Below are 26,524 nucleotides of genomic sequence, written 5' to 3'. Positions count from 1 at the left end.
TGAGACAAGGCCACCTTTGCGCCAGTCCAGCGTTCTGCTTGCTCCTACCAGCCGTCCATGGGTCGTGCCTTCTGTCCATCCGCTGCTCCTCCTCCCGGCCACCCGCCAGTCGTGCCATCCACTGCTCCTCCTACCGGCCACCCGCTGGTCGCGCTGTCCGTCCGCTGCTCCTCCTACCAGCTGCCCACTGGTCATGGCATCCATCCATCTGCTGCTCCTTCTACCAGCTGCTCTGTCCATCTGTCCTCTGCTCCTCCTACTGGCTGCCTGCCGGTCACGCCATCCACTGTTCCTCCTACCAGCCGCCCACCAGTTGCGCCCTCTGCTGCTGTGGGTCTGGCCTGAGGCAAAACCCTGTGATTTCAGCTCTTGGTGGCCTCAGCTGCCATTCTGTGATTTCAACTCTTGGTGGCCTCAGCCACCCTCCCTCCCTGTGTCTACACGTTCCCCTTCCTTTCAAAAGGGGCATGTTAATGAGCAGGTTTGAAAGATGCTAATGAGGCTCTGCAATGAATATGCAGCACCTTGTTAGAATAATGGCAGCCACGGCAATTCAAAAGTGCAGCTTTCTGAATCGGGCGCCACCTGTGGAGATGGGACCTTCCAAAAGGGCACCCTCCAGTTTTCAAAAGCCCTTCTTCCGAACACCAGATAGGATGAACCTGCAGCACCCCATCAGCATCTTTCAAACCTGCTCATTAACATGCCCCTTTCAAAAGGAATGGGCACATGTAAACCCAGCCCCTGTGCCTTCAGCTCTTGATATCTATCCACCAAAGTGGAGTCTCACAGAAACACAAGTATCCAGCTCTATCTTTTACCACGTGGGGAGCACTTGTCAAACCAGGCTTATAGCAATACGGCCAAAGCATAGACAGGGACAAGGCACACAGCTAGCTGGTTCAACCCATATCCCTCCCCATCTGCTTTACAATGCTTTAAACCAGAGAGCTGGCTTGAAGGTCGGGCCCAGAGGTTAGTGATCAATGGCTCGATGTCGGGATGGCGGTCAGTTTCTAGTGGAGGGCCCCAAGATTTGGTTCTGGGTCCTGTTCTGTTCAACATATTTATCGATTACCTGGATGAGGGGTTAGATTTAACCCTCAGCAAGTTTGCGGGTGACGCTCAGCTAGGGGGTGAGGTAGATACACTGGAGGGTAGGGACAGGGTCCAGACTGACTTAGCCAAATTGGAAGACTGGGCTGCAAGAAATCTGATGAAGTTCAATAAGGGCAAGTGCAGAGTCCTGCACTTGGGCTGGAAGAATCCCAAGTGTTGTCACAGGCTGGGGTCCGACTGGCTCGGTAGTAGTTTTGCAGAAAAGGATCTGGGAGTTGTAGTGGACGATAACCTGGACATGAGTCAACAGTGTGCCATTGTAGCCAAGAAAGCTAATGGCATATTAGGTTGCATCAAGAGGAGCGTTGCCAGTAGATCTAGAGAAGTGATTATTCCTCTTTATACGGCTTTGGTGAGGCCGCATCTGGAGTACTGTGTCCTGTTCTGGGCCCCCATTTATAGGAAGGATGTGGATACACTGGAGAGGGTCCAGCGGAGGGTGACCAAAATAATTCGGGGGCTGGAGCGTATGACTTATGAAGAAAGGTTGAGGGAATTGGGACTGCTTAGTCTGCAGAAGAGAAGACTGAGGGGGGACTTGATAACAGCCTTCAACTTACTGAAGGGAGGCTGCAAAGAGGCTGCAGAGAGGCTGTTCACAGTGGTCACGGATGACTGAACACGGAACAATGGTCTCAAGTTGCAGTTGGGAAGGTCCAGGTTGAACATTAGGAAAAACTTTTTCACAAGGAGGGTGCTGAAGCATTGGAATGGTCTACCTAGGGAAGTAGTGGAGTCTCCATCCCTGGAGGTGTTTAAGTCTCAGCTCGACAAAGCCCTGGCTGGGCTGATCTGATGGGTTTGGTCCTGCTTAGAGCAGGGGGCTGGACTCGATGGCTGTTTTTGGGTCTCTTCCAGCTCTATTGTTCTATGATTCTATGATCTATGTCTTATGCAATTATATCACCTGCCCTGTTCCCCACAGTGACTTGGAGCATTGGTGAGATTTCACAGTTCTCATACTGAGTGTTTGCATAAATTGTGATTTTTACAACAATGTGTTTACAATAGACAAATCTGATTGGTTCCTTGCTACCCATCAGTGTTTGTGTGCCAGGTATCATATATGCGCACCTTTGTATTCTCACACAAATGATCTCTGGGAGACACATTCCTCCCAGCCTTCAGCAGCATTGAGTTCCTGCTGGCACATTCCTTACACATACAATATGATGGTGCTGTGTTCTCAATCAATGCGACGTTCTTGCCTTGTCCCTCCAAAAAGATCCCAGGTGCGTCTTATAACGTTTTTTGGTAGAGAAATGCGAAAGGGGGAGCAGCAGGCGCTCTTGTTTTTTGGAAATCAATGAGTGTGTGAAAAGAGTTTGACCACAGTCATAAAAATTTACACTGCAGCAGCGTTTTGGGAAGTGTCTGTACGGCAGCAGCGTTTTGGGAAGTGTCTGTACTGCAGCAGTGTTTTGGGAAGTTCAAGTGATTGGTCACAAAAGGTTTGCAAACCCCCATTTGTAGCCTGGCTGGGTAAAAGAAGGAGGGGAATTAGATTTTTCACTCTAGGAATTGTCTTGCTAAGGCATACACACCACCGGTTGTAGCATGGCCGAGTGAATAGAGGGAATTAGTATTCCGCTCTGCCCTACTAGTGTGGGAAAAATTAAAAGGTGGTATACCCTTGGTTGTAGTCTGGCCGAGCCCAGAGAACAATTGAAGTTTAGTATCTTCAATCTACCGACTACTTTGTATATTCATTGCAGCGCCTCATTAGCACCTTTCGAACAGATTAACATGCCCTTTTCGAAAGGAAGGGGCACGTGTAGACACAGGGTTAGAGTATGTGAAAACTCTGTATGCATAACAGAAAGAATTACAGCTTATGTAAAAAAATTATGGCTCATGTTATGAAGTTTAACTGTGAAAGGAATGTGCATTTTCCTATAACATGCTACATCTGTTATAGAAGGGGTATTCAAAAAAGCAAACAAAACATGCTGCTTAATTAAAATCTTTTTAGGGCTCTGAGAAGGAGCCAAAATAAACCACGGTTTCCTTTTAAAATCACTGTGTGTTGTTGAAGAACTGCCCATAAGCAGCACGACAACGGGTTGCAAATAAGGAATATCCCTGGTCAGCAAAAAGAGTCAAACCTGAGACTAAAAGTGGCACAGTGCTAAAATCTAGAAATAAATACAAAAGCGGGTCTGCTTCTATGAATAAAACCCTTCTATTTAATTCACCCCCAAAGTTAAAATAACCTGCTTGAATTTAAACTTATGCAAAGATTTCAAGAGGGTATTGAACACACTGGCCTCAATACTAAATTGTCTAAATAACAGCTATGGTATACCAAAATATTTATAAACACCCAGTTGTAAAAAAATCTAATGCTGATAGTACTGTTTAATATTGAAATATATTTAATGTTCATAAGTAGCCCTGTAACAAAATGCTTTGGTGAAAGAAAAGCTTTTAAGCATGTTAAAATGGTAACTGAAAACACCACCTCAAAAACGTTGGGTGGGGAGCTAACGATACTAATAATCAGAGAGGTAGCTGTGTGAGTCTGTAGCTTCGAGAACAACAGACAGACATCATCTTCTAACAATGGCTCACATCCCCCTGTCTGACCTTACTTGTTTTTTCCTCTTTTGATAAGTACTGTTGATACTGGGCCATTTCCACCTTACTGAATAGACCTTGTCAGCGGTGGCCCTCCCCCTTTACTGGTACGCCCCTCTTTAAATACCCCTCTGAAACCAACCCCCCCACTCATGCATCTGATGAAGCGGGTCTTTGCCCACGAAAGCTCATGCTCCAAAATATCTGTTAGTCTATAAGGTGCCACAAGACTTCTTGTTATACTAATAATGCTTCTCAGTTATCTGTAAATAACGTTTAGTACAACAATGAAACTATTACAAACATAATCTGCTGTGCAAAAAGGAAACAGAGGTACAGCACCTCTACAATGTTAAATGATTGACCAGTGGGGTAATTCACCCTAAACCAACCTAAAAGCAAAATTCTCAAAGGACTGAGCCGTTGTTTTCTCCTAGGAACATAAAGCTGAGTTTGGATCTCCAGACTGAAGTTAGCAATATGCTGTGGTCATTATTCTTATTCACGAGGCCTGGATATTACTGAAGGCTTCCAAGCCTGCTTCCAAACTTAATGCAGCTCTGTGTTTGTTCTGTATGTGCCCACATAAAGGACTCGCCCAGCAGATAACTGCTGCAGTTAAAAAATCCCCCTCTTTCCTCCCATTGGCTGACATGGCTGTTTGCCAGCATTCATCTGAGGAAGTGGTTTTTCCCAGGAAAGCTCATAACCTAACAAAAGTGTCAGTCTCTGAGGTGCTACAGGACAGCTTCTTATTTGTGAGGCTATGGACTGACACGGCTACTCCCTGAGCCTATGTAACGGGTCGGAGTGAGGAGTAAACCCTGCATCCCAAACCAGGTTTCTCGCTGCACTGTGGCCCGTCAGCGATAAACACTCAGGTTTTGCACAGACACCTGCAATGTCTGTGCAATAGCAGCAATCCCCAGCTCTGACTGAGAGCTGCCCAGCAGCTCAGCTCCAAGCATTTCTGCTGGGGGAGCTGACGCACAGAGAGCCCAAATGTCTGACACCCAGTCGCCCACCAGACTCGTAGAGCCCTGCAGTCACCCGTGCTAATGGGGAAGGGAGGAAGGGCAGGAGCCAGGGGCCAGCAAATGCCAGCACGGCCCTTCTGTAGCAAAGCCAGGAATGCGCTATCCACTAGGCTCTGCTGCCCCCTCCAGCGACATCACCGTAAGCCGAGTGCAGGGATCAGCAGCCGTTCTGAGGTCGAGTGCCGAAATGTGACCTTTGCCCTCTCTGTACAGTCTGAGGGCTGGTGCCACGAGAGGCCTCCCCCTTACCCCTCCCTGCATCCGTGGGGCGTGTGTGTGCGTGTGGGAGTGAGACATACCCGCACCGCAGACTTTGGGGGAGGGGTAAAGCGTGGTGCTGGGCCAGCCCTGGTGTGTGCCCCTCTGCCTGCCCGTCCCAATCTCTCCCACCCGCTGCACGGCTGGAGGAGGGACAGAGCTGAGCTCCTGCCACGTGCTGCTGAAAAGCGGCTGGAATGCCAGCAGCAGCACCCCTGCTGGTGGTGGTTGCTGACCCGCGACCGGGTGTGCTCACCAGCTCCCTCTCACGTACACCAGACGCGTTCTCTCCTGTGGCTCCCACAAGCTGAGTTGTCTTGCTGGGAGGGCTGGCAATGAGGCCCCTAAAGACTTGGTTCTGTTCAGCAGGTCGCCCCTGAGCCTGGCCAGCCACCTGCCCTCCAGCTGTCCCAGTCCGCTCCCTCCTGGGGTGCCGGACTACTGAGTAACGGGTGTGTCAGCCCCCAGCCCTCTCCCTAGTGCTCCCCGCCCTGCCACAGAGCACCAGCCTGGCTCCTCCGGCACAGAGCGACACCAGAGAGCGTCAGGTAGCACATGGGGAAAGGGTCCCTCTGGGGTCCTGGGCGGGGTGGGAGGAAGGTTCTTCCTGAAGCTCCCCCAAGGGGGCGGCAGTCGGGCAGCTGGTCAGCGTGGTAGAGCTCTGAGCTGGGGCCTGAATGGGGAAGCTGAGACCCGTCGTCAGTGGCCAGCGTTAGCGACCCATTCGGGTGAGATGGGCAGAGGTGTGACACGTCACAGGCTGGATGGGAGCGAGGGACGAGCCGAGGAACAGAGCTGAGGGTGGGACCTGACAGCGGAGCCAGGAAATGAACAGGGGTGAAATACAGGTGAAAACCCAGATCCCCAGCCGGCGTGAATGGAGCTGCAGGTCCCCTCGCGTCATTGGCCCAAACTGCCAGCTGGTGTGAATGGAGCCACAGCTCCCCTGGAGTCACTGGCACAGGTCCACAGCCGAGACACACCGGATCTGGACTGATTTACATGAGATGGGGTCTGGGCTAGACCCGTCTCTCCCAGCCCTGGGGGAATTAGGGCGAAGTTTACCCAGGCCTGTGCAGAGACACACTGACACCCCACAGCCCAAACCCTGCCCCTGCAGTGCTCTCCCAGCCCTGCCAGAGCAGGCACAGCCAGAGCTTGGAATTACTCTTCTACAGGCTGTGAAAACAAAAAAACTAACAACATAATTTATCAGGTGATGAGCTTTCATGGGACACACCCACTTCTTCAGCCCCACGTCTGTCCCACGAAAGCTCATCACCTAATGAATGATGGTGTTAGTCTCTCAGGTGCTACTGGACTGCTTTGTTGTTTTCACAGTGTATAGACTAGCACAGCTTTCCCTCTGTTACTCTTCTACAGGCGGGTGTAGGACAGGGAGCCGGGAGTCCTGGATTCTATGTCCGGTTCTGGGAGAGAGGGAAGGGCTGGGAACTAGGGCTCCTGGGTTCCATTTCTCTCTTTGCCACAATTCGCAGTGCAATTTGGGACAGTCGGTGTCTGTGGCTTGGCTTCCCCAGGGGTGACAAGGGGATTGTGACATGAGGATGATAGAGCCGCACTCTGACGTCTTCTCCAGACCCTGCTCAGAGCGGGAGGGCGTCTCGCTGGCAAACCCACTGAAGTGCAGCACTGCAGGTTTCTGAACGAATCTGATTCCCCTTCAGCCCCCCCCACAGCTGCTCCCCTCGGCCAGGCCTGCTGCCAGGTGCCTGCAGGGCAAAGCAGAGGCGCTGTCAGCACCTGTGGCTCCATCACACTCACTGGGTGGCAGCTCTTCCCTGTGCTAACAGGATCCACAGCCGCCCTGTCCTCTCCTCCAGCTCTGCCCTGGGGCTGCCCCCTCCTGCCCACTGCCAGGCCTGGCCAGGCTCTGTAACGGCCTCTCCCTGCCCAGAGCCCAGACGTGCTCCCGCCTCCTCCTCCTTCTGCGCTAGGCCCTGTCCATCTCCCTCCGCCTCAGGAGCTCCTCCCCATCGGGCTGAGCCCACCATGCCCCTGCCGGTCCCAGCTGCCTCTGGCTCCTCAGGGTCTGCCCTTCCCGCACCAATCGCCAGGGGATTCCCAGTGCTCTCATCTGGCCCCTTTGGTCCACTCTCTACACACCCCACCTGTGCACAACCTCGTCATCACCTCACACTGAACAGCCGCCTCCTCCTCCTCCTGCCTTCCCAGCCCCAGCCCTTTCTGCCCACAGAGTGTTTGACTCAAGAATCACTCACAAGGTCTGATCCAGCTGGGATCTGTCCAGCCAGGTCCAGGCCTTCTCTGGTGAGGGGCGGGACAGTCCCACCCAGAACTGAGCTGGGCTTTGTGTCAGCTCACGGGGGGACTCCTGCAGGGCGGGTGGGACAGGCAGCTGGTGAGCAGAACCCGCTCTCAGCCTCTTGTCTTGCATGTCCATAGCTTGAACCACTTCAGCACCAGAACTGCTGATTCTAGCCCTCCTCATACCCCGCCAGCATCTCTCCATATCCCACTGCTTCCATTCACTCATCCCCACAGCTCTGCCTTTCGCCGGCTCAGACACCCAGTCCCTGTGTCTAGCTGAGCTGTGATGGGCACACCCCAGAAGCGGGCGGGCGGGTGTGTGCACGTGTGCGTGTGCGTATGCGTGTGTGTGTGCAGGAGTTCCACTGGTAGATTTACAATACCTGTGTGTGCCCCCATCCTGAGTGTAATGATTGAGGCTGGGATTGTCAAAGCTGCTGAAGGTATTTGGACACACCGTTATTCATGGAATAGGTGTTCAAATCCCCTAGATAGCTATGAAACTCACATCCTAAAGTGTAGCTAATAAGCCACCATTTCCTCTACCCCGCTGCCTCTGCCGCCAGGGCTCAGCCATACAGGGGCAGGTTCAGCTGGGCGTTACTCTCCCCTTTACCAGATCCTCCCCATCCTGGATCACCAGCAGCCGGGAGCTCCTCGCTGCACAGTCAGCACAGCTCTCATTCCATATTTTACTACCCTCGGAGACCCAGTAGCACTTGTCCCTGTGCATCCTCCAATCTGTGGGGCAGAGTTTGCACACTAAGCCTCCTGAAAAACCGGACCCCTTCTGCAGCCGTTCCTCAGAGGGACCTGCACAGGTTCTTCCCTCTGTATCTCATTCTGAGCGGCTCTGCTTGAGCCTTGAGCCAGCAAACACTTGAGCAGAGACCTAAGTGCCCATGCATGGGCAGCGCCTGTGACCTCAATGAGACAGGGCATGTGCATACAGTGACCCCTGGATCAGGATCAGGGCCATGGTTCTGAACGTCCCAGGTGCCGAGGGTCTCCAGCCTGGCCCTGGATGCTGCCTGGATAAGCAGAATGTTTGATTTTTATTTCAAATTCCAAATTCTTTCCACTTAAAAAAATAAACTATGTTTATAACTGGTTATGAGATTGCCACTGAAGTTGAAGCTCTTTCCAAATGGAAGAGAGTGAGTAAATATCACACTGAGAAAGTGCCACTTTCTCTCACTTTGTCTGTTTCCTCGTTTAGAAAAATTAACATTTGCCAGTTGATTTTGTTCTGAAGTGTTAAGAAAGAAAACTAGATTTCTGCTTCCAGGGGGAGGCAAAGTAGAAGCAGGAGCGAAGATGCTTGGGGCAGGGGGCTGGACTTGACCTCTTGAAGTCCCTTCCAGCTCTGTGATTCTATGAGGTTCCTCCACCTTCTGATATGTTTTTACAACACGGTAAACATGGAAGAAACAGGAAGGGACAAAACGAAGAAGCCACAAGCGGAAATTACAGTTGAGAAATGCAGACAAATAGTTGGTTTGAAATTTCGTATTGGTGATATTTAACTTCTGTAAGCAGGTCAGCTGCCTCCAGAGGCCCCTGTTGTGGCCATGGTAGAATGGAAAACTGGCCTCAGTTTCCCCTTCCCAGAAGTGATCCACAGATGCTGATGTCCAGTATGACTCCCCAGCTCTTGGGGACAGGTATATTAAATATAAAATCACCCCAGAGTCAAATCTCTTCCCTCCGAGCCTTCTCCTAGGCATGGCTCCCACTCTCTTCGGTTAGTGTGTTCCAGGTCTTCCATGGCCTGTTCTCTGTCCCATAGGGGTACAGCATGTCCTGGCGCCCAGAGGGAGACCTCAGGCCCTGGTGTTTTCCCTTATACCCAGCTAGGCTCTGCTAACCTGGCACAGGTGCACTGGTCTCTTCCCTCTTAAAGGGCCAGCCTAGAAGAAGCACAGCCATTCCTCCAATTCAGGGTCCGTCACCTGGGAGTTTCCCCAGAGAGCTGTCACCCTCTTCTTTAACCCCATACCAAGGACTCAGCAGTATGACTCCAAACAGAATTAGGTGTATGATCAGTCCGGGATCTAAGTCACTCCGATGTAAGTTGTTTTGCACTTAATGCTATTGAAACTTTGAGGAATACAATGTAAATTTTTCTTGCACTTAAGTCATTACATCATTTAAAAAAATGGAAAACTAGTGTTACCCTCCCAGAACCCTCTGTGACTCTCCTCTGTCTCACGCTGCACACAGGATAAAAATGGTTTAAAAATGTACTTTGGATTCAGATCAATGTTTTAAATGTTGCTTAAAATGCTTTAAATGCCCAGTACAGTCAGTGAGTGGTACATTAGGGTTGAAATGGTCACATAGGCCAAATTTACACTCTCACAGCCTCTGACCCCCCTCTAATTACATTGTTTCTTAGGGAGGAAAATTCCTCATTGTTTACAGTCCCAATCCCCGACGTGTCTTGACGGTGTATTAAGGGTTAATTTGTGCTATGTGGGGAAAAGAGAATCAGTGTCCAACAGTGAATGGAATAAAACACCCGGAGCCGGGAACAGGGACGTCGCGGTGGGCAGGAAGCCCAGCCCCAGCCCAGCGCCCTGCACACCCCACACGCTCAGCCCCCGGCCGGAGAGCTCTGCCCTCGGGGAGCGCCGGGTGGCGTCTGTCAGGGCGGTGGGTGCTCAGGACCTGCGGCCGTTGGCCTGCGGGGAGCCGTCGGGGGGACGCTGAGGAGTCCCTGGGCGGTGGGAGCTGAGGGAGGCAGAGGCTGGGCAGCGGGGGCAGGGGTGCGGATGGGGCGTGAGGGGACAGACGGGCGGGTGGGAGGACGATCTCCTCCTTCCCCTCCCTTGGCAGGCAGCAGCCGGCCGGCGCTGGGCAGCGTGACGCCCGCGCTGGCTCTGCCCTGGGCCAGACAGCGCTGCTGCTGCGGGGGTGGGGGCAGTGCCGGGCAGCCCCCCTGGGACGTCCGTCCCTCCGTCCGTCCGTCCCCGGCTCTGACAGACGCCTGGGGGGAACCTGCCCCTGGCGCCCTGGGGGGCAAACAGCTCTGAGGGGATGGAACGCTGAGGGAAAAGGGCGGGAAAAACCGGTTAGTTCCGGCTCCAGCCGCCAGCGCCTGAGGAGAACAAGTTCCCTGGCCCCACTGGGGTCCCGCGTCCCCCAGGCGAGCGCGTTGGGTGGGGCTTTTACACAGGATTTACACAGGGTTCGGGGGTTATGACAATCGCAGAGTCAGTAGAGCAGGACTGGAGCCCGGCCTCACACGCAGCAGACGCCAGCCCTGGCCCAGGGGGTCTCCTGGGGCAGAGCGGTGCCTGGCACTCCTGTGCGAGGGGCGTGCGTGTGCGCCCTGCGCGTGCAACCCCGCAAGAGTCCCAGGGCACACGTGCGTGAGAATGACAGTGAAGTGCTGGGGGTCGGGTCCCCGTGCTCAGCTCCTGGCTGCAGGGAGCGTTTATGGGCACTGGGGCCAGGGACCCACGGGAGCTGCACAGGGGCTAAGGCACGTTCTGTGGTGGAGACGCCCCAGTGCCACAGCCAGCAGAGAGGGGACTGAGCCCTGAGCTCTCCACTCAGTCCTCCCACCGCTGGCCTCGCGCTGGGTCTGGGGACTCCTCAGCAGGCCGCTTGGGGGATCGATTTTCGCCCTTCCCCCCTCACTCTCAGGCTAAACTGGGCCTTGAAATGAAACGAACGGGCGCATCTGGGGTCCACCAAAACTCTAATTTCAATCCCAAACGACACGTTTGCCAGCGTCTCTATCTGTGGGGCGAGTCAGCATTGAATGGCCTCTCCCATTCAGTTAGGGGCGTGTGTCCCTGTCCAGTTGTGTCCAGTTCCTGCAGCCTCCTTCCCATCCCCGGTGGCCTTGCACCCCGCTTCCATTCAGCCTCTGACTCAGCCCTGTCCCCCCACGAGCTTCTGAGCCCGTGCCCCAGCCTGTGCCCCCACTGGCCATTCTCATCCCCAGCAGCCCCCTGTGCCTCGATCCATCAGCCCTAAGCTGGAGCTTCAGGCAGGGCGCTGTAACGAACGCTCACGGCTGGGGGAGTCTGTGGTGCTGCACATGCACAGAGGGGTTTTTCCTGCAGAAAATACATTCTGCCTGAGAAGTGCAGCAGCTCCTCCTTTAGCCACCAGACGCCTCTGTGGCCCCAGGAAGCCGGCAGTCAGATGCCCTCATGCTGCCGGCTGGTTTAGCATCACAGTGGCTTCTGGGGGGCAAAAGCAGAGCTGCAGCAATTTGCAGGTCAAATGTCATTTCTCTGGGGGAAAAAGACTGCACCAGACATGAGTTCTGCATTCAGACTGTGGCACAGAATTCCTCCACCAGTAGGAATTGGCACTCTGCATTCTTTGCTCCTTTCCAACTCCACCGCTGAGTTCTCTGGCTGCTGTGAACATTTCAACATCATCATCATCATCAATAACCATGGGCTCAGCAATCTGATGCCTCCCACTATTCCATTCCATCCTTCCCTGTCCAGTGCAGAGTGGTTTATTTCCTATAGACTAGCTTCACACCAATCTGCTATAGCATCTATCCATTCTCTGTGGGGTCTGTCTCTCATATTCAAACTGTCCATTATGCTGAATACCAGGGTCCTGATTTTTCATTCATCATTCAGTTGCTCCCTATTCTTTCAAGAGCAGAAGACACAAATCTTTCCTTCCCTTCCCTTCCCTTTCCCTTCTGGAAATTTCTGGAGCTAGGGTTGCAGTAACTTGACTTGACAAGCAGGTCTCCAGGGAGTAATGGCCACATTACTCCGTCAGAGCAGACGACTTTGAGATGTGCATAAGAATTCGCAGAGTTGTGGGCTTCATGGAAATTGTCAATGAAGCTGTGCACTTCTAAAGGGTATAGAGAGGACATAAGTCCATTTACCTGGTAATTCTGTGGTGTGGAATTCTTCTTTCTCACTTCAAGTATTTGCACAGACCAAGAATTCCTACTTTTTAAAGAAGAGATGACTGGATTTTCTAGAGTATCCCTCTCATTACTGAAAGTGCAGATCATAATGGGATTCACTTTCTTTCTGTCTTTACAAATCCACTGCTGGCTTTGGGCCCCGAGAGAATTCACTACTGCCTGGGGCTCTACACCTATTATCTGGAGAAACATCTGCTGTTAATGAAGTCTTCATGCTTCAAAACAGTAACAGAGTGAGATTATCAGCATCCCACACTCCATGTAGTGCGCAGAAATGACGACTTCTTCACAGTCACTTAAGGCTCTTTACTGCCACCTTGTCCAGAGATGGGGAATGTTTCCACAGTCACTCAGAGGAAGTTAAAGCAGCGGCTGTAATTGCAGCCATAAGTGTTAGTGGCGGCTCTCCATGACATCAGAAAAAGAGACGGGCATTACATAAGGACAGAACAGAACCTGCAGGAGTGGTGCCACCTTGCTGCTAATGGTGCAGTGGGCTGGGCCATGACTGACTGGGATTAATCTCCCACCTACTCATGAAATATTTCTGTCTTTAGCAAATTGTGTCCCATTTTCTCCCAAATAATCATATAATTTACCCAGTTCAGTCCCCAGCCACCAGATGACAACCACTCGCCCCCCCACTGCCACCCCTCCCTCACCCAGCTACTCCAGAGCTTGCAGCTCTGTCTCCCCTCCCCATGCCTGTGAACACAGCGCTGTCAAGGGATCCCTGCTTCCCATGGCTATTGTATGACAGGGCAGGGACCACATGGAGATGTTCAGCCTTGCTGGTCGTTGTCTGGGAAGAGCAGGGGCCCAGTATCATAAAGAACAGACTCCACAGGTGGGGAGTGACTCCAATCCTTCTGCCTGCAGCGAAGAGCAGGTCTGGCCAAGGTTCCTGTGAGCAGCTGAGAAACACTGTTCCCCCAAGGAGGGGGGCTCCTGGCTGTGATGCTTGTTGAATCTGGGACATGTTGTTTTAACTGAGGACTTGGCTACACCAAGAGATGAGGTTGATTTTATTAAGGTCACTTTTTACACCTGATTTTATAAAGTTGGAGGTGCCTGGCCTCACTGTGCACAAGAGCTCAGTGTAGTGCATGCCCAGTGGGGCAGTGGCTTTGATAGCGATGTACTGTGGGTAGCTGTCCCATAGCTCCTGATGCACCTTTGCAGTTCAATTCCCCATCCCTTGCTGGCCTGGGACTGATTGTCTGGCCTCTGAATCACGGAACAGTAGAACTGGAAGGGACCTCGAGAGAACATTGACTCCAGTCCTCTGAGCTCACACCCAACCCAAGCACCAGCTAGAGCATCCCTGACAGGTTGCTGTGTGTCCAACCCGCTCTGAAATAGCTCCAGAGATGGAGGTTCCACAACCTCCCTAGGTGGTAAATTCCAGTGTTGAACCATCCTGGCAGTTAGGAAGTTTTTCCTCATGTCCAAACTAAACTTCCCTTGCTGCAGTTTGAGCCCATTGCTCCTTGTCCTGTCCTCAGAGGCCAGGGAGAACATTTTCCCCCTCCTCCTTGCAACCCTCTTTTAGATACTTGGAAACCGCTAACAAGTCCCCTCTCAGCCTTCTCTTTTCTAAACTAAACAAGCCCAGTTCTTTCAGCCTTCCCTCATATTTGCCAGAGTGTGGTACTGATCAGGCCACCCTCGATTTGAACTGCAGCATCCAGGAAATGTATCTCTCGCATGGAGTAGTTGAGGCATAAGTTGATGGTGGGGTGCAAATTGTTAAAGTCTCTGTGGAATTCTTCTAGAGCCTCTGTACCATGGGTCCAAATCATAAAGATGTCATCCATGTATTGTAAGCAGAGGAGAGGTAATAGGGGACGAGAGCTGAGGAATCATTGTTCCAGGTCAGCCATAAATATATTAGCATATTGTGGGGCCATGCGGGTGCCCATAGCAGTTCCACTAATCTGGAGGTATAAATTGTCCCCAAATCGGAAATAATTTTGGGTGAGAACAGTTACAGAGGTCAGACAGCAGATTGGCTGTGGTGATATCAGGGATGGTTTTCCTGATCACTTGTAATCCGTCTTTGTGTGGAGTATTAGTGTGCAGAGCCTCTACATCTGTGGTGGCAAGGACGGCGTTGTCAGGAACTTGTCCAATGTTTTGTAATTTCCTCAGGAAGTCGGTATCTGGAAGATAGCTGGGAGTGGTGGTGGCATAGGGTTTGAGGAGGGAGTCCCCATAACTGGATAGTCTGGTGGTAAGGGTGCCAGTACCTGAAATTATAGGGCGTCCAGGGTTTCCACACTCTACCGGAAACCCACTGATCGCTATACTTACCTACACGCTTCAAGCTTCCATCCTGCACACACAACAAGATCCATTGTTTACAGTCAAGCCCTTAGGTACTGTAACCAACCAGGCTCGGGTTCCCCAGAAACAAGGCTGCACCCAGAAGGCGAGTGCTATATTTGGTTTATTGAAAGCGCGTGACACCCGCGACGGGAGCCCCGGAGACGCCACAGTCACCAGTGGGGGAAAACCTGATGCGTTGGAGCTTTGCTCAGGGAGAGGCTCTGTAACAGGCCTCCTAACACTAGCTGATAAAACTGAACTCATTAACATAAGATTGCCTAAAATTGCCTATGCATTCCTTATCACTATCTCTTGTGGCCTACTGCCAGCGTAGCCTTGAAGTGTTGGCAGGTGTGCTTTGCTTGCAGTTGTTGCCATGGCAGGGTTAGTTGTTTTGCAGCTTTTCACCTTGCACAGACTGGTCTGTTTGGGATTCTCCTGAGGATTCGTAGAGGGGTCAGACTGCACTCTCAACCGTTACAATGTCTTCTTGCACCCTACAGGTACAATCGCATTTGCTCTGATCCTACTGACAGAGACCAAAAAACTACAAGATCTCTACCGAATATTCATAAACCTGAATTACCCATCACGAGAAATAAAAAAACTAATCGTCAGGGCCAGATGAACACCCAGAGACCAGCTACTCCTAGATAGGCCCAAAAAAGCCAAGAACAGAACACCACTGGTCATCACCTACAGCCCCCAACTCAAACCACTGCAACGCATTATTAAAGACCTACAACCTACCCTTAATCAGGATGCCACACTCCAGAAGGCCCAAGGTGACAGGCCTGTTCTCTCCTACAGACAACCTCCCAACCTTATGAGGAGTCTCACCAACAACCAGAGTCTATACCGCAGGAACACTAGTCCTGGAACTTTTCCTTGCAACAAGGCCCATTGCCAACTTTGTCCACATATCTGTTCTGGAGATACCATCACTGGGCCTAACCAGGTTATTCACAGAATTACAGGCACATTCTCATGTTCCTCTACTAACATCATATATGCCATCATGTGTCAACAATGCCCAGATGCTTTGTATATTGGACAGACTTCAAACTCTCTTCGACAAAGAATAAATAGGCATAAGACAGACTTAAGAACACTCTTGATTCACAAACCTGTCAGCCAGCACTTTAATGGAGTGTTAATGGCCTGAAAGTCTGTGTTTTACTGAAGAGGAATTTTCACAACACTTTGGAAGTTGAGGCTGCTGAACAGGCTTTTATATTCAAATTTGACACAACACGTGGTTGGAACTGGGATGGGAATTTTTTAGCTCATTATGGGCTCTTTTGCATTCTTGGCTTTACCTAATTCTTGACACACACCCCCGCCCCCTTCTGCCTCTTTGCTCTCTGATTTGCTCACCTTGTTAATATTTTTCTGATTTGTCAACCTTGATTACTATTTTTGCTTCTCTGTGCCTTAAATATTGAGTTTGGTCTGGTCTGGCTATGGTCTGAAGAAGTGGGTCTGTCCCACGAAAGCTCACCTAATAAATTATTTTGTTAGTCTTTAAAGTGCTACTGGACTGCTTTTTTGTATTGATAGTATATAGACTAGCACGGCTCTCTCGCTCTTACTATTCTGGAATAACTTTGCTTTGTAGACCTACCCCTATATGGGGCGTTAGGCACCAATCAACTGCTTCTGGAGGAACAGTTACACTGCTCCACATCCCACGTGCCCCCAGATACACTGCTTCTTGGAACACCCAGCGCTGACCTCTGTTCAGTTCCACACAGCAGAGATTCCAGCAGCAGTGTTGGAAGTAAAAGATTACACGGAAAAATAAACCCGTGATCTGTGTGCTGGAGCCTGGACTCACCTGACCAGATACTTTCCTGCCTGACCACGTCCTTCTCACCCCAGATCTTTGCAGCACTTTAGGCTGTGACCCTGCTTTTATCAGGCGTGCGGGTGTCAGTTCACCTCTGAGAGGAAGAACCCCAGCGTGTCTCTCATGCCGTGCTATGCCAGTAGGACTGCCCAATCCATAGGATGGGTCACAGGGTGTCCGTCCATCCCATTTTTAACCAGACTGTCCCGTATTTAAGGCCTCTTTCAACTGCCCCCAACTTAAAAAAGAGCAAATTGCCCCACACAGCAGACCCCCACCTTATGGGTAGGTTACATTCCTGAGCAACCACATGTAAGTCAAATTCTGCATAAGTCAGGACCTGGCAGGGGAAGGGGCCCTACCACCGTCAGGTCCCCCAGTCCTGGCTGCACCTGGCTCCCTGCTCCTGTGAGCGGTGGGGAGCCCAGAGCCAGGTACAGGTACAGCAGTGCTGGTCAGTTTCCCGACTTCAGCAAGCAGAGGGGAGCTGGGAGCAAAGCTGCCGCCTGGTTCCCGGCTCCCCTCCACTCATGATTTCGACTCCTGTTATTGCAAGAAACTTGTAAATAGAAACCGTGTGAATCGGGGATCTCCTGAGTTTTCAGCTCCAGCCTCCCCCTGCTGGGCAGCTGCTGTCAATGCAGTGGAGCGGGAGCAGGCCACCTGAAAAACATCTTGTCCCTGTCGGCTTCTGCTTAGAAAGCTTCCCAAGGTCACAGGTTGCCTGACCTGGGAGGTAGCTGCCACCACCCAAGTGAGAAACCCCACTTTAGAACCCCAGCAGACACACTTGGGATGTCTCCCTGTGGGGCAACCCCAAGCTCTGACCCCTCTCTTGGGAGAGAGCTGGAAACAAATAGGAAGAAATTAAGCTGCAATCTGATAGCTGCCCTTTCAGTCTTGGGTCTGTATATACCCAGACCCTGCTCTAGGATACAGGATCAGACGCAGAAAAGAACAGGTGATTCATTAACAAAACAAAAGAGTTACGTGATAAAGCACACTTAGGGGGCGTCTACACTTGGAACTAACTTGGAAGTTAGGCACTACACCAAAGTAGCTGGCAACTTCTAAGTCCTCACTCCATTCCTGGGAATGGAGCAGTGCCCGACTTCAAAGTTTAAATTCAAAATAGGGTGTGTGGAGATGCTCAGCTTGGGTGTTTACTTCCAAGTAAGCAACTTCGAAGCTATTTTTGTAGCATGGACACAGCCTTAATTGCTCTGGAACACCAGGCAACTAAAGAAAGGGAGAATACAGCAGAGAGAATTGTCTCCCTGGGATTCAGTTTAAAAGTTAGAGTGGACAGTGAGTGTCCATCACCCAGCCTGAGAAGTCCTGCACCAACCCCAAACTAAGAATAACCTGATCGCATCTGACAAAACATTTCCTTGCTACTTACATGTCTGTCTGCCCAGATCACCTTGTGGCCTGGCTAGTTACTGACCTCCTTAAACCCTGTTCAGGCTTAAATGTCTCTCTCTCTCTCTCCTCTGGCCCCAGCAAAAAAGGCCTCTCGGCAGGTAACTGCTTCAAATAAAAAATCCCCCCTCTTTTCCCATTCGCTCACCTGCCTGCTTGCCAACAGGGCACCCACTCTCTGGGTTTAACCCCTCACAGGCTTTAATGATGCTCTCCCATTTGAGCAGCTGTGTATTGTGCACTGAGCAAGGAGCAAACCAAGAGATTGTGAAAGGAGAAAATCTACAGGGAGAGCGTGTGTGTGTGCGCGTGCACACGTGCTGTTTGAGAACAAAGACACAGGACTGGTGTGATGTGTCTTTGGAGTGGGAAGCGGTTTAGGGTGAGCAGGACTTGGTTACAAAAGAGACCAGCTCATTAGTTAAGACTCAGCCCCAGAAAATGTTTAATTTTATTTTAGAGATAATCATTTGTTCCCAGTGTTTCTCTTTGCCACTGTGGGAATCTGGGTGCTGCATTTGATGCTCTTCCACTGCACCGCCCTAAGGACAGATCCCAGCGAAGCGGGCGTGGAGCTGACGCTCACGTGGAGTTTAGGGGGTGGAACGACTGGAAGCAGCAACTGAGTGGCCTGTGACCAGGGTTGGACGTTCCAGGAAGACGGTGACTAGTGAAGGGAGCTAACTGGTGACCTGCAGCGTGAGAGCTGGGTCTGCACGGTCTAGTGCTGGGGTACACCCGGGGGGAGGCCCCCTTGGGCTGCTGGGTCTCAGGCTCATCCATCTCATTAAAACTGGTGAAATCTGTTGCTGTTTTTGCATCTGTGTATTCACATTTATACACCGATTCACAACGTGTTTAGAGGCTGCAGATGGATTTTCGTAGAGGTGCCACAGGGTCACTTTTTCATCGGAATGTAACCGAAATTGCCATCACTTTGGGGGACGTTCGGTAGGTTGGAAGGGCCCTGCTAGCTCCAGGGATGAGAAGTGGGACCCAGCGTGAAAAGTTTCCTTGTTCCTGGTCTGGGGGAGGGTGCGGGAGGCGTGGGAGGGGAAGGAGGTGCGTGTAGCTGTCAAGCTGACTCAGGGCTGGAACAGACAAGGTTTCATGCTAGGGGCGGGTGACGGCCAGGTGCCTCCCAGCCCTGACTACCTGGGGACCCCACACCGAGCAGTAACTCACTGCAGGTTTAGGCAGGTATAAATCACACCCCGAGGCCCCAGCCCAGTGAGAAGGACCGCGGGAAGGTGCTGTCCCTGCGCGGGGCAGCCGAGTCCCAGCGAACTCGGAGCTCTGCCTAAGGCCACAATCCTGCCCCGTGAGACTAAACCCAGGGCACGTGGGAGACACAACCCAGATCCTCCACCCCCGTCTATATCACAGCAGCTTCTTTCTGGCAGATCCACTTGAGCTCAGCGCCACGTGTCTCAGACTGAATGCGGCCGCCTCTCATCCGCCTGCAGCTGCTCCTGGCCCCCGAGTAAGGGATTGGGAAGCTGCAGAGGGAAACAGTCACTGTCACAGTGTGTCTCTGTACCAGGGACAGGCCCAGAGCTGATACTGTTCCTCCCTCTTCCCCTCAGGGGCAGCTCGGCTCCAGTATTGTCCATTGTCTGTCACTTTCCTGCCCAGCTACAGCTGAGACAACAGCCCAGAGGAGCGTGGGGTTAAGGGGCCGGGTCAAGGATGAACTAGACCAGGGCTCATCAAACTTTCTGAGGCAGAGGGCCGAAATGTGACCTTTTGACCTCTCCGTATGGTCAGATGCAGGTGATGCTTTTTAAAGTCACCGACCGTCCTACTCACACCAGCCTCCTTCAGAAATAAATGAAGCTGCAGAGCTTTACCAGCCAGGTGGGCCTTTGTTAACCAAAAAGGTGCCAGTCACCTGAGCAGGTCACCTGTCCGTGGCCTTGTTGGGCAATATGCCATTGCCTGTCTCCTGGGTTACAGGGCCACAGCCAAACCCCTCAGCTGGGCACTGGAATCTGCTATGGGACTGTCTCTGTCACAGACTTCTTCCCAGGGCTAAGGCCCCTCTCACAATAGGTCACCCCCGAGCCTCTCATTGTGCTCACCTAGAAATTTAAAATTTCAAATACAATCCCAGAGCCAATACTTGTTACCTGTCGAGTTACAATTGTACAAACATCTGAGCCAAATAAAGAGATTCAGCCAATCACCAGACACCTCCCTTGGCCTAGTTGGCAGAAGATTTGGTACAAGCAGAGAAGAGCGGTTCCCATCATATTTTGCATGTTCATTTTACATTGCAGTAATGCTCCACCTCAGCACAGGGACGTGCTGGTCTGTTCCCTGTTGGGGCTGGGGGGATCCGAGTGAGCAGGGAACCAAACCCACCACTCTGCCCCCAGCAACTGATGCCAGGAAATGAAAAAGCAACAAACATCAGAATTGTCTTTCCTGCTTTATTTACTGTAAATACCTGACAGACCCCAGTGAGATCTAAGGACACAGATCGGTACAAATCGCATCCAGCTCCTGCTCCTGCACAACCCTCATTAATTACTTGTGTCCTGCCCCCGCAGTAGCCTGGCTGTTAGTTCTGCCCCTGCCCAGCCCCATATCTGCCTCTCAAGGCCCCTCTGCCAGCCCCAGGGGATCATCTCTCTCTCCCTCCTGTCCCTGGGGCTGCAGGGAGGGACGAGGAAGGGGCATCCAGGGATCACAGAGCTGGGCTGGGGAGATGGGAGTCCTCCAAGGTCATAGAGACTGAGGCTAGAGAGGCTGGTTTCAGGGACACAGTCGGAGCTGGGATCTACAGTCCAACACCCCCAGCCAGGGCCGGATTCTCCCCCCAGGGACGGAGCCTGGTGGGAAAGTGAAGATCGGGGCCTCGGCATCAGCATCAATAAATGTCACCTGCCCCCGGTCACAGTCCAGACACACCCGGATCCTGCGGGGGGCCCGGCTCAGGGGCAGGTGGGTCACAGGGGAGGTGAGAGCCTGGAACTGATGATCCCACCGCCGCACAGCCCAGATCCCCCCCTCAGGGCTGAGGCTGATCCCTCCCTTCCTCTTCACAGACTCTCTGGCCACCCCCAGAGCCCAGAACAACCCATCCCCCACCTCCACCTCCCAGCAATGTCTCCCCGAGGTGAACCCCTCACAGCCCAGCACACAGGTCTCATAGTTGAATCTCTCCGGGTTGTTGGGCCGTCGCTGCCGTGTACATTCCCATCTCACACTTTTCCCACCCTCAGACAGGACGAGTTGGGGATGAGCCGTGTCTGGATCCAGAGTCACACGGGCTGCAGGGGAGAGAGAATCAGAGCGTGAGGGGCAGAGCTCAGCCCTGGGGGAGGGTTTGATGGGTCAGTGACAGAATCGGGCCCAGCTGGAGAGGGACTCGGGGAATCTCCTTCCCCCAGGCTGTGCCTGACAGCTCTGAGATCTCAGCCCAGGGCTGGGGAGAGTCACTCACAGGCAGGGCCGGGTCAGGGACAGGGTGAAAGGATCGGCTGGGCCAGGCCTGGGGCTCAGGATCTTTCCCCTCCTGCCCCCACCTCTCCCTGGGGAGGGACCAGAGACTCTGGGAGCCCCAGCAGATGGTCCAACTCAGTGACCATTGGCAGAGCTCCCCTCCCCCCAACACACCTTAAATCTCCCTGTGTCCAGCTGCCCCGGGCTGGACTTTGCCCTGGGGCCTCCCCACTGCACCCGCCCTGCTGGGAAATGTCACAGCTCAGACAACAACAGGCCACACGCGACCAGGATAGATCCTGCCCTGAATATCACAGCTCAGCAGCAGAAGAGTCCATTAGCCTGGGGCAGGGAGGGAGGGGCTAACACAGGGGAAGGGGTTTGATGGTGCAATGAGACAGAAGCTACGAGTGTGGGGGGAGAAGGGGGATGAGGCTTCTGTGGGCCCCTGGGCCAGAATATGTGGGGGCCCATCCCCCCTCCTGTCTGCAGTGCCCAACTCCTCATGCTCCTGTCATGTGAATGGGGTCAGGGCACAGGGCAGGTCCCTCTACACCTACCCAGTGCTCCAGCTGGACACTGGGCAACTCCCCCACCCTGACTGCGCTCCCTGGCTGGAGTGCTGGGTGGGTGGAGCAGGACAAGCCCAGCAAGCCCTGACCCTGCTCCCAGCAGCAGTGCTGGGGGGCAGCAGACAGAGCTGTCCCAGGCTCGTAGATGCCCATTTTTCCTGGGCCCCACAATCAGCCCTGGGGCCTGTCCCTGTTCTCCCAGTGGGTAATTACCCATTGCAGGGGGAGGGGGAGTGTAGAACAGCGGCTGGTGGAAAGAGGGAGAGGGCCATGCTAGTGATGGGAGGAAAGTGATGCCCTGTGTACCAGAGACAGGCGCAGGCTGGGATCATGGTGGATGCGGAGAGGCTAAAAGGAAGAAGCTCCCAGCTCTGCTCACAGGAGCTCCCCAGGGGTGTGTAATAGCCCCAGGAGAGCCCCCGGCTCTGATCCCGGCTCTGTCCCTCTGCCTGAGTCTGCTGCAGGGGCCACCCACAGACACAGCCCCTGTCACCCAGTCAGAGTGGGGTCACTGCAGAGCTCATGGCTTTCTTCAGAGGGGAGAAGTGGAAGGAGAGAACAGAGAGGTGACGGGTCACATCCGCACAGGGTGATCACACAACCTCCCTCAGGGGGATCTGATTTGGTGCAAAAGATTCTCCTCAGTGGAAGGAGAATGACACTTACCAATTTCCATATTTGGTTTACCTAAAGATGAAAGACACACACACATTGTTTGTTAGGAGTTCCCCACTTCTTGGCCATGTTGACACGAGCCCAAAACTTCATATTCAGCGCCTCATTAGCATGCAGGCGGCCGCGGCACTTTGAAATTGCCGTGGCTCCTGCCACGCAGCTCATCCAGATGGGGGTCCTTTTCGAAAGGACCCCGGGAACTTCGAAATCCCCTTATTCCTATCTGCACATTTTACAAGGTTACCCTAAAAAACTAACTGGCCTCCAAAAAGAAGGAGAATAATAAAAAACCACGTCAGGAAATAAAGGTAAAAGGGATTCTCTTGGGACAAGGTAAATGTAATGCTAACAGCTCCACAGAGTTACACCAATCCCCACAGGAGGAGACAAATTTCATAGAAAACCTTCTCAGAGGAAGGAGAATGACACTTACTTGTCTCTTCATTCAGTTTGTCTGAAATTGAAGAGAAATAAACGTTATATATAATATAGACGCATGTGTGTGTTCGGCATTTCCATTTTCTCATGTTTAATTTCTCCTTATCCTCAGACAACCATGAAGATGGAGAGAAATCAGCATCCTCTTTTGGATGTTACACAAAAACATTCAGTGGTCCCCTCTGGGCTTAAGCTCTGTGACTCTATTGTCTACCAGTTTTACAAATTAGCTTTTGCTATGAAATCGATCCAAATTAGTGCTTCCCCACGTCTTCAACTGTATATTTGAGAAAGTTTGACTTTTTCTCTGTTTGATCAAGAACTGCTCCTAAAAGGGAAGAGCTACTACCACCAGATTCGCTGTACGGCTTCTTCTAATCAGAGCTTAATAAAATATAAGGGTTTGGTAGTGCCAGGAAAACGAGATGTGCCTGGAATGCGATTGCTTCTCATAAAACCAAACTATCACCAAATCAAGGACAAGCCTCAAAATTAACATAACTGCGTAAATGCTGAAAGACTGAAGCAGGATGAGCCAGAAAAATTGGACCAACCTGACTTCTTTCTCAATAAGCCTTACAGAAATTTGGAGGAATGTTCTGTTTTGGGGCAAATAAATCAACGCTTAAGGTTTGAAGACTAAAAGAGAATGTTAGTGGAAACCACATTAACTGCTGTCCTTTTTGTTAAAACAGTGAATGAAAAGAGTTTATCGTGACAAAAAAATACCCACATGGTGACATTCCCCTTTATAAAATGTACTAAAAAAGCCAATGGAAATATGTGAACAATCCCTTGTTTAAAAAAATCCAGAATAAAAATTGATTTAATCAAAACAACAGTGTAATTTTGAAAAATGCCATAATTGAAATAAAGCAGGAAACTTTTCTGTTTATTTCCAAACCACCCCATAATTGAGGGAAGGACCTGAGCATTGCTGGGTAAATCTGCTAGTCAGTGCGTAATCGGGATGACATTTCAGACATGGGAAGGGTTAGACGGAGCATCCCAGGGGAAATGCAGGATGACCTGCCCATGCCCCAGGAGAAGGGAGCTGGGCAGTGTTTCTCTCCGTGTGTCGGTCCTTTCTCACTCTCACAGTAACTGGAATTGCAAAGATGGTTTTGAAAGAAATAAATTTTTGAGTTAATCAACCTGGGTCTGTTGGGCCCCAAGTTTGTGCCATTCTCACCCCACAATTAAATAGAAGTAGAACCTAACTGTGAACCAATTCACCAGAGCATTTTGCATTCCATTGTCCTGGATGCTTCACTCACTTTCCCCTCGTAGAGCCCTTGTAGGTACCTTTGAACTTGCTCAGAGTCTCAGAGAGAGCAATAGTTTTCATGGAGAAACCACTGACTTGTCCTTCCAGTTCAAGCAAAACCTCCTCTGGTGGCTGGAACGTCCCCACCTCACACCTGGACAGAAACAACATCAGACAAGTATCAGAGGGGTAGCCATGTTAGTCTGGATCTGTAACAGCAACGAAGGGTCCTGTGGCACCTTATAGACTAACAGAAAAGTTTTGAGCATGAGCTTTCGTGAGCACAGACTCACTGCATCAGACAGTGAGACTGAATTTAGTGACTTGGTTCTTCAGTTCTTGCCAGTGAGTCTCTGCTCTGAGGGGCTGGGAGTTAGAATCCCTCGGCCTCTCCCAGCCTGAGAGCAGGTGCAGCACAGCCCAGGGCCCTGCAACATTCCCCTCGCAGGCCCCATTCAGATTCTAGAACTACGGCCTGGAGAGACCAGCTCTGGGGACAAAAGGGGAATTGCGTCTCCATGGCCCATTCACGCCTTGGCCTCCAGGCTCTGAGGGACAGGATGCTGCCAGTGGAAGTGCTGTACAAATCTGCCCACTAGGAACTAGACTCAGACACCAATTCACCCAGTGCCCAGCAGTGACAAGCCGATGTTCCAGCCTCATAGTCCTGGGGCAGCCGGTCCCCCAGGGAGGTGACACCTCTAGGAAACACTTGAGGTCAGACTTTGCCATTGAGGGGATAATTGTAAAGTCTGTGCAGGGGTGAGACCCTCAGGCTGGAGGTGATCAGGGATATTTGCAGCTTGGATCTGACCTGCCCCTAACATCTCACTGTAGAGCCCTGGGGAGATTCGGTGCTAACATCATCTCTCAGCTCTTTCCCAACACTGAGAGGTGGGAGGGGAGTGAGATCCTCGTACCTGCTCAAGGTGCTTCTGACGTCCTACAGGGGAAGGAGAGAAAAGAGTCTCAGTCCCACACAACACACACAGGGGATCCTGGGAAGGGATTTTGCAAATTTGGGGAAGAGGGGCCCCAGGGCCTTGGATTCCCTGAGCTACTGGGGCTTTGCCATCTCTAACATCTCTGTGTCTATAACTCGAGACTTCTGACTGCTGGACCCCAGAGCTTATGATTCAGGAACCTCCCTTCCCTGTGAGGGGAGCTGGGATGTTTGTAACCATCGGCACCAGCTTCCCCTTCTCCCAGGGGATGCAGAACCCCACTCCCACTCCACCCCCTCCGGCAATGCCACACTTTGCCCCACCTCTTCCTGCCCCCACACTTCCTCTTCCCCACCTGTGCCCATCCCCTCCCCCCAGCACACCCTGGACCTGATCCTTTTCTCCCCCCAGCTGACTGTGGCAGGCAGGACATGCAGGGAGAAGTGGAGGAGCTGTGGCTGGTGGGTGCAAAGCAACAACTTAACTTTTTCTCTGGGATCTCCAGCCCTGGGGCTCACACAGAGTCTCTGTGTCTCCCTCAGTCTCACCTGCAGGAATTCACTCGCTGGCTTCTGACACTTCCCCTCCATCTCACCCATCAGCTCACTGAGACGGGAAATCTGCGCAGAGAGTTCACTGACATTGTCATTCTGCATCCTCACAATCTCCTCCTCCAGCTTCTCCAGCTGGGCCAGCAGGAGTCGCTCTTGTTCCTCCAGGAACTGCCGCAGCTGCTGGAATTCCCATACGATTTTCTGCCTCTCGGTTTGTGTCTGTTTCTGTAGGAAGACAGGGGAGGGCTGGTCAGGGACATGGGTGGAGCCTGGGCCCTGTCATGGGGGGCTGAGTGCGCAGGAGGGAGAACGTCTTTGAAAAACCTGATATCTGACGCTTGACTCTATTCTGTGCACACAAGGCAGAGGATTCTCTCACAGTTTCCCCCTTTGTCCCCTGTTATCGCTGTAAGGGAGGTTTCTAGGCCTGTGATGCTCAACATATTATGTTATCCGAGGACTCTGGGAGTTCAGGCGGCAGGAGGCCGGGCTCAGCGCCGCACTGACAGAGACACAAGTGGAGAAAAAAGAAGGAAGTGTGTGTGAACAACAGGAGCAGACGCAGCAGGCAGCACTGCCTGGGGACAGTCCGTTCCCTTGGGGAGGGTTTGTGGGAAAGGCACAAGGGCTAAACATTGTCTAATCCATTAACTAATTAACAAAACTAATTAACTAATTAATTAATTAATTAAGTGCAGTGGAAGCTTAGGGTTTGTCTTCACACGGCTCTAACCCAGCAATCCCTGATCACAGAGACTCTCATTATCCCTCCTTCACCAAGGCCACACAGACCTCCCAGTGCTACTCCCTGATTATTTATAACAATT

General features: G+C 51.9%; 3 protein-coding genes across 3 annotated transcripts in view; 1 reads left to right on the top strand and 2 right to left on the bottom strand.

The window, feature by feature from the left end:
• LOC142024740 (uncharacterized) overlaps positions 1 to 26,524 on the top strand; it is a 372,768-nt gene that overhangs the window by 50,863 nt on the left and 295,381 nt on the right. The window lies entirely within an intron of this gene.
• The window catches only part of LOC142024748 (uncharacterized), a 184,485-nt gene that overhangs the window by 144,988 nt on the left and 12,973 nt on the right, over positions 1 to 26,524 (bottom strand). Inside the window, exons 3-5 of the mRNA XM_075016933.1 lie at positions 25,692 to 25,922; positions 25,120 to 25,142; positions 24,238 to 24,353 (exon numbers count right to left, since the gene is read on the bottom strand). Coding sequence (XP_074873034.1) covers positions 24,238 to 24,353; positions 25,120 to 25,142; positions 25,692 to 25,922 — 370 coding nt within the window. The remainder of the gene's footprint in view (positions 1 to 24,237; positions 24,354 to 25,119; positions 25,143 to 25,691; positions 25,923 to 26,524) is intronic.
• LOC142024960 (butyrophilin subfamily 1 member A1-like) lies at positions 20,232 to 24,240 on the bottom strand. Its single transcript, XM_075017350.1, has 4 exons — positions 24,210 to 24,240; positions 22,928 to 22,948; positions 22,486 to 22,506; positions 20,232 to 21,075 (listed from the first exon to the last, which is right to left on the bottom strand). The coding sequence occupies exons 3-4, from the start codon at positions 22,493 to 22,495 to the stop codon at positions 20,558 to 20,560; spliced, it is 528 nt and encodes a 175-aa protein (XP_074873451.1). The 5' UTR covers positions 22,496 to 22,506; positions 22,928 to 22,948; positions 24,210 to 24,240; the 3' UTR covers positions 20,232 to 20,557.

The sequence above is a fragment of the Carettochelys insculpta genome, chromosome 22 (genome assembly GCF_033958435.1).
Source record: "Carettochelys insculpta isolate YL-2023 chromosome 22, ASM3395843v1, whole genome shotgun sequence".
Taxonomy (NCBI): Eukaryota; Metazoa; Chordata; order Testudines; family Carettochelyidae; genus Carettochelys; species Carettochelys insculpta.
The sequence above is the reverse complement of the archived record's forward strand: the minus strand, read 5'-3'. Positions and strand labels throughout refer to the sequence as shown.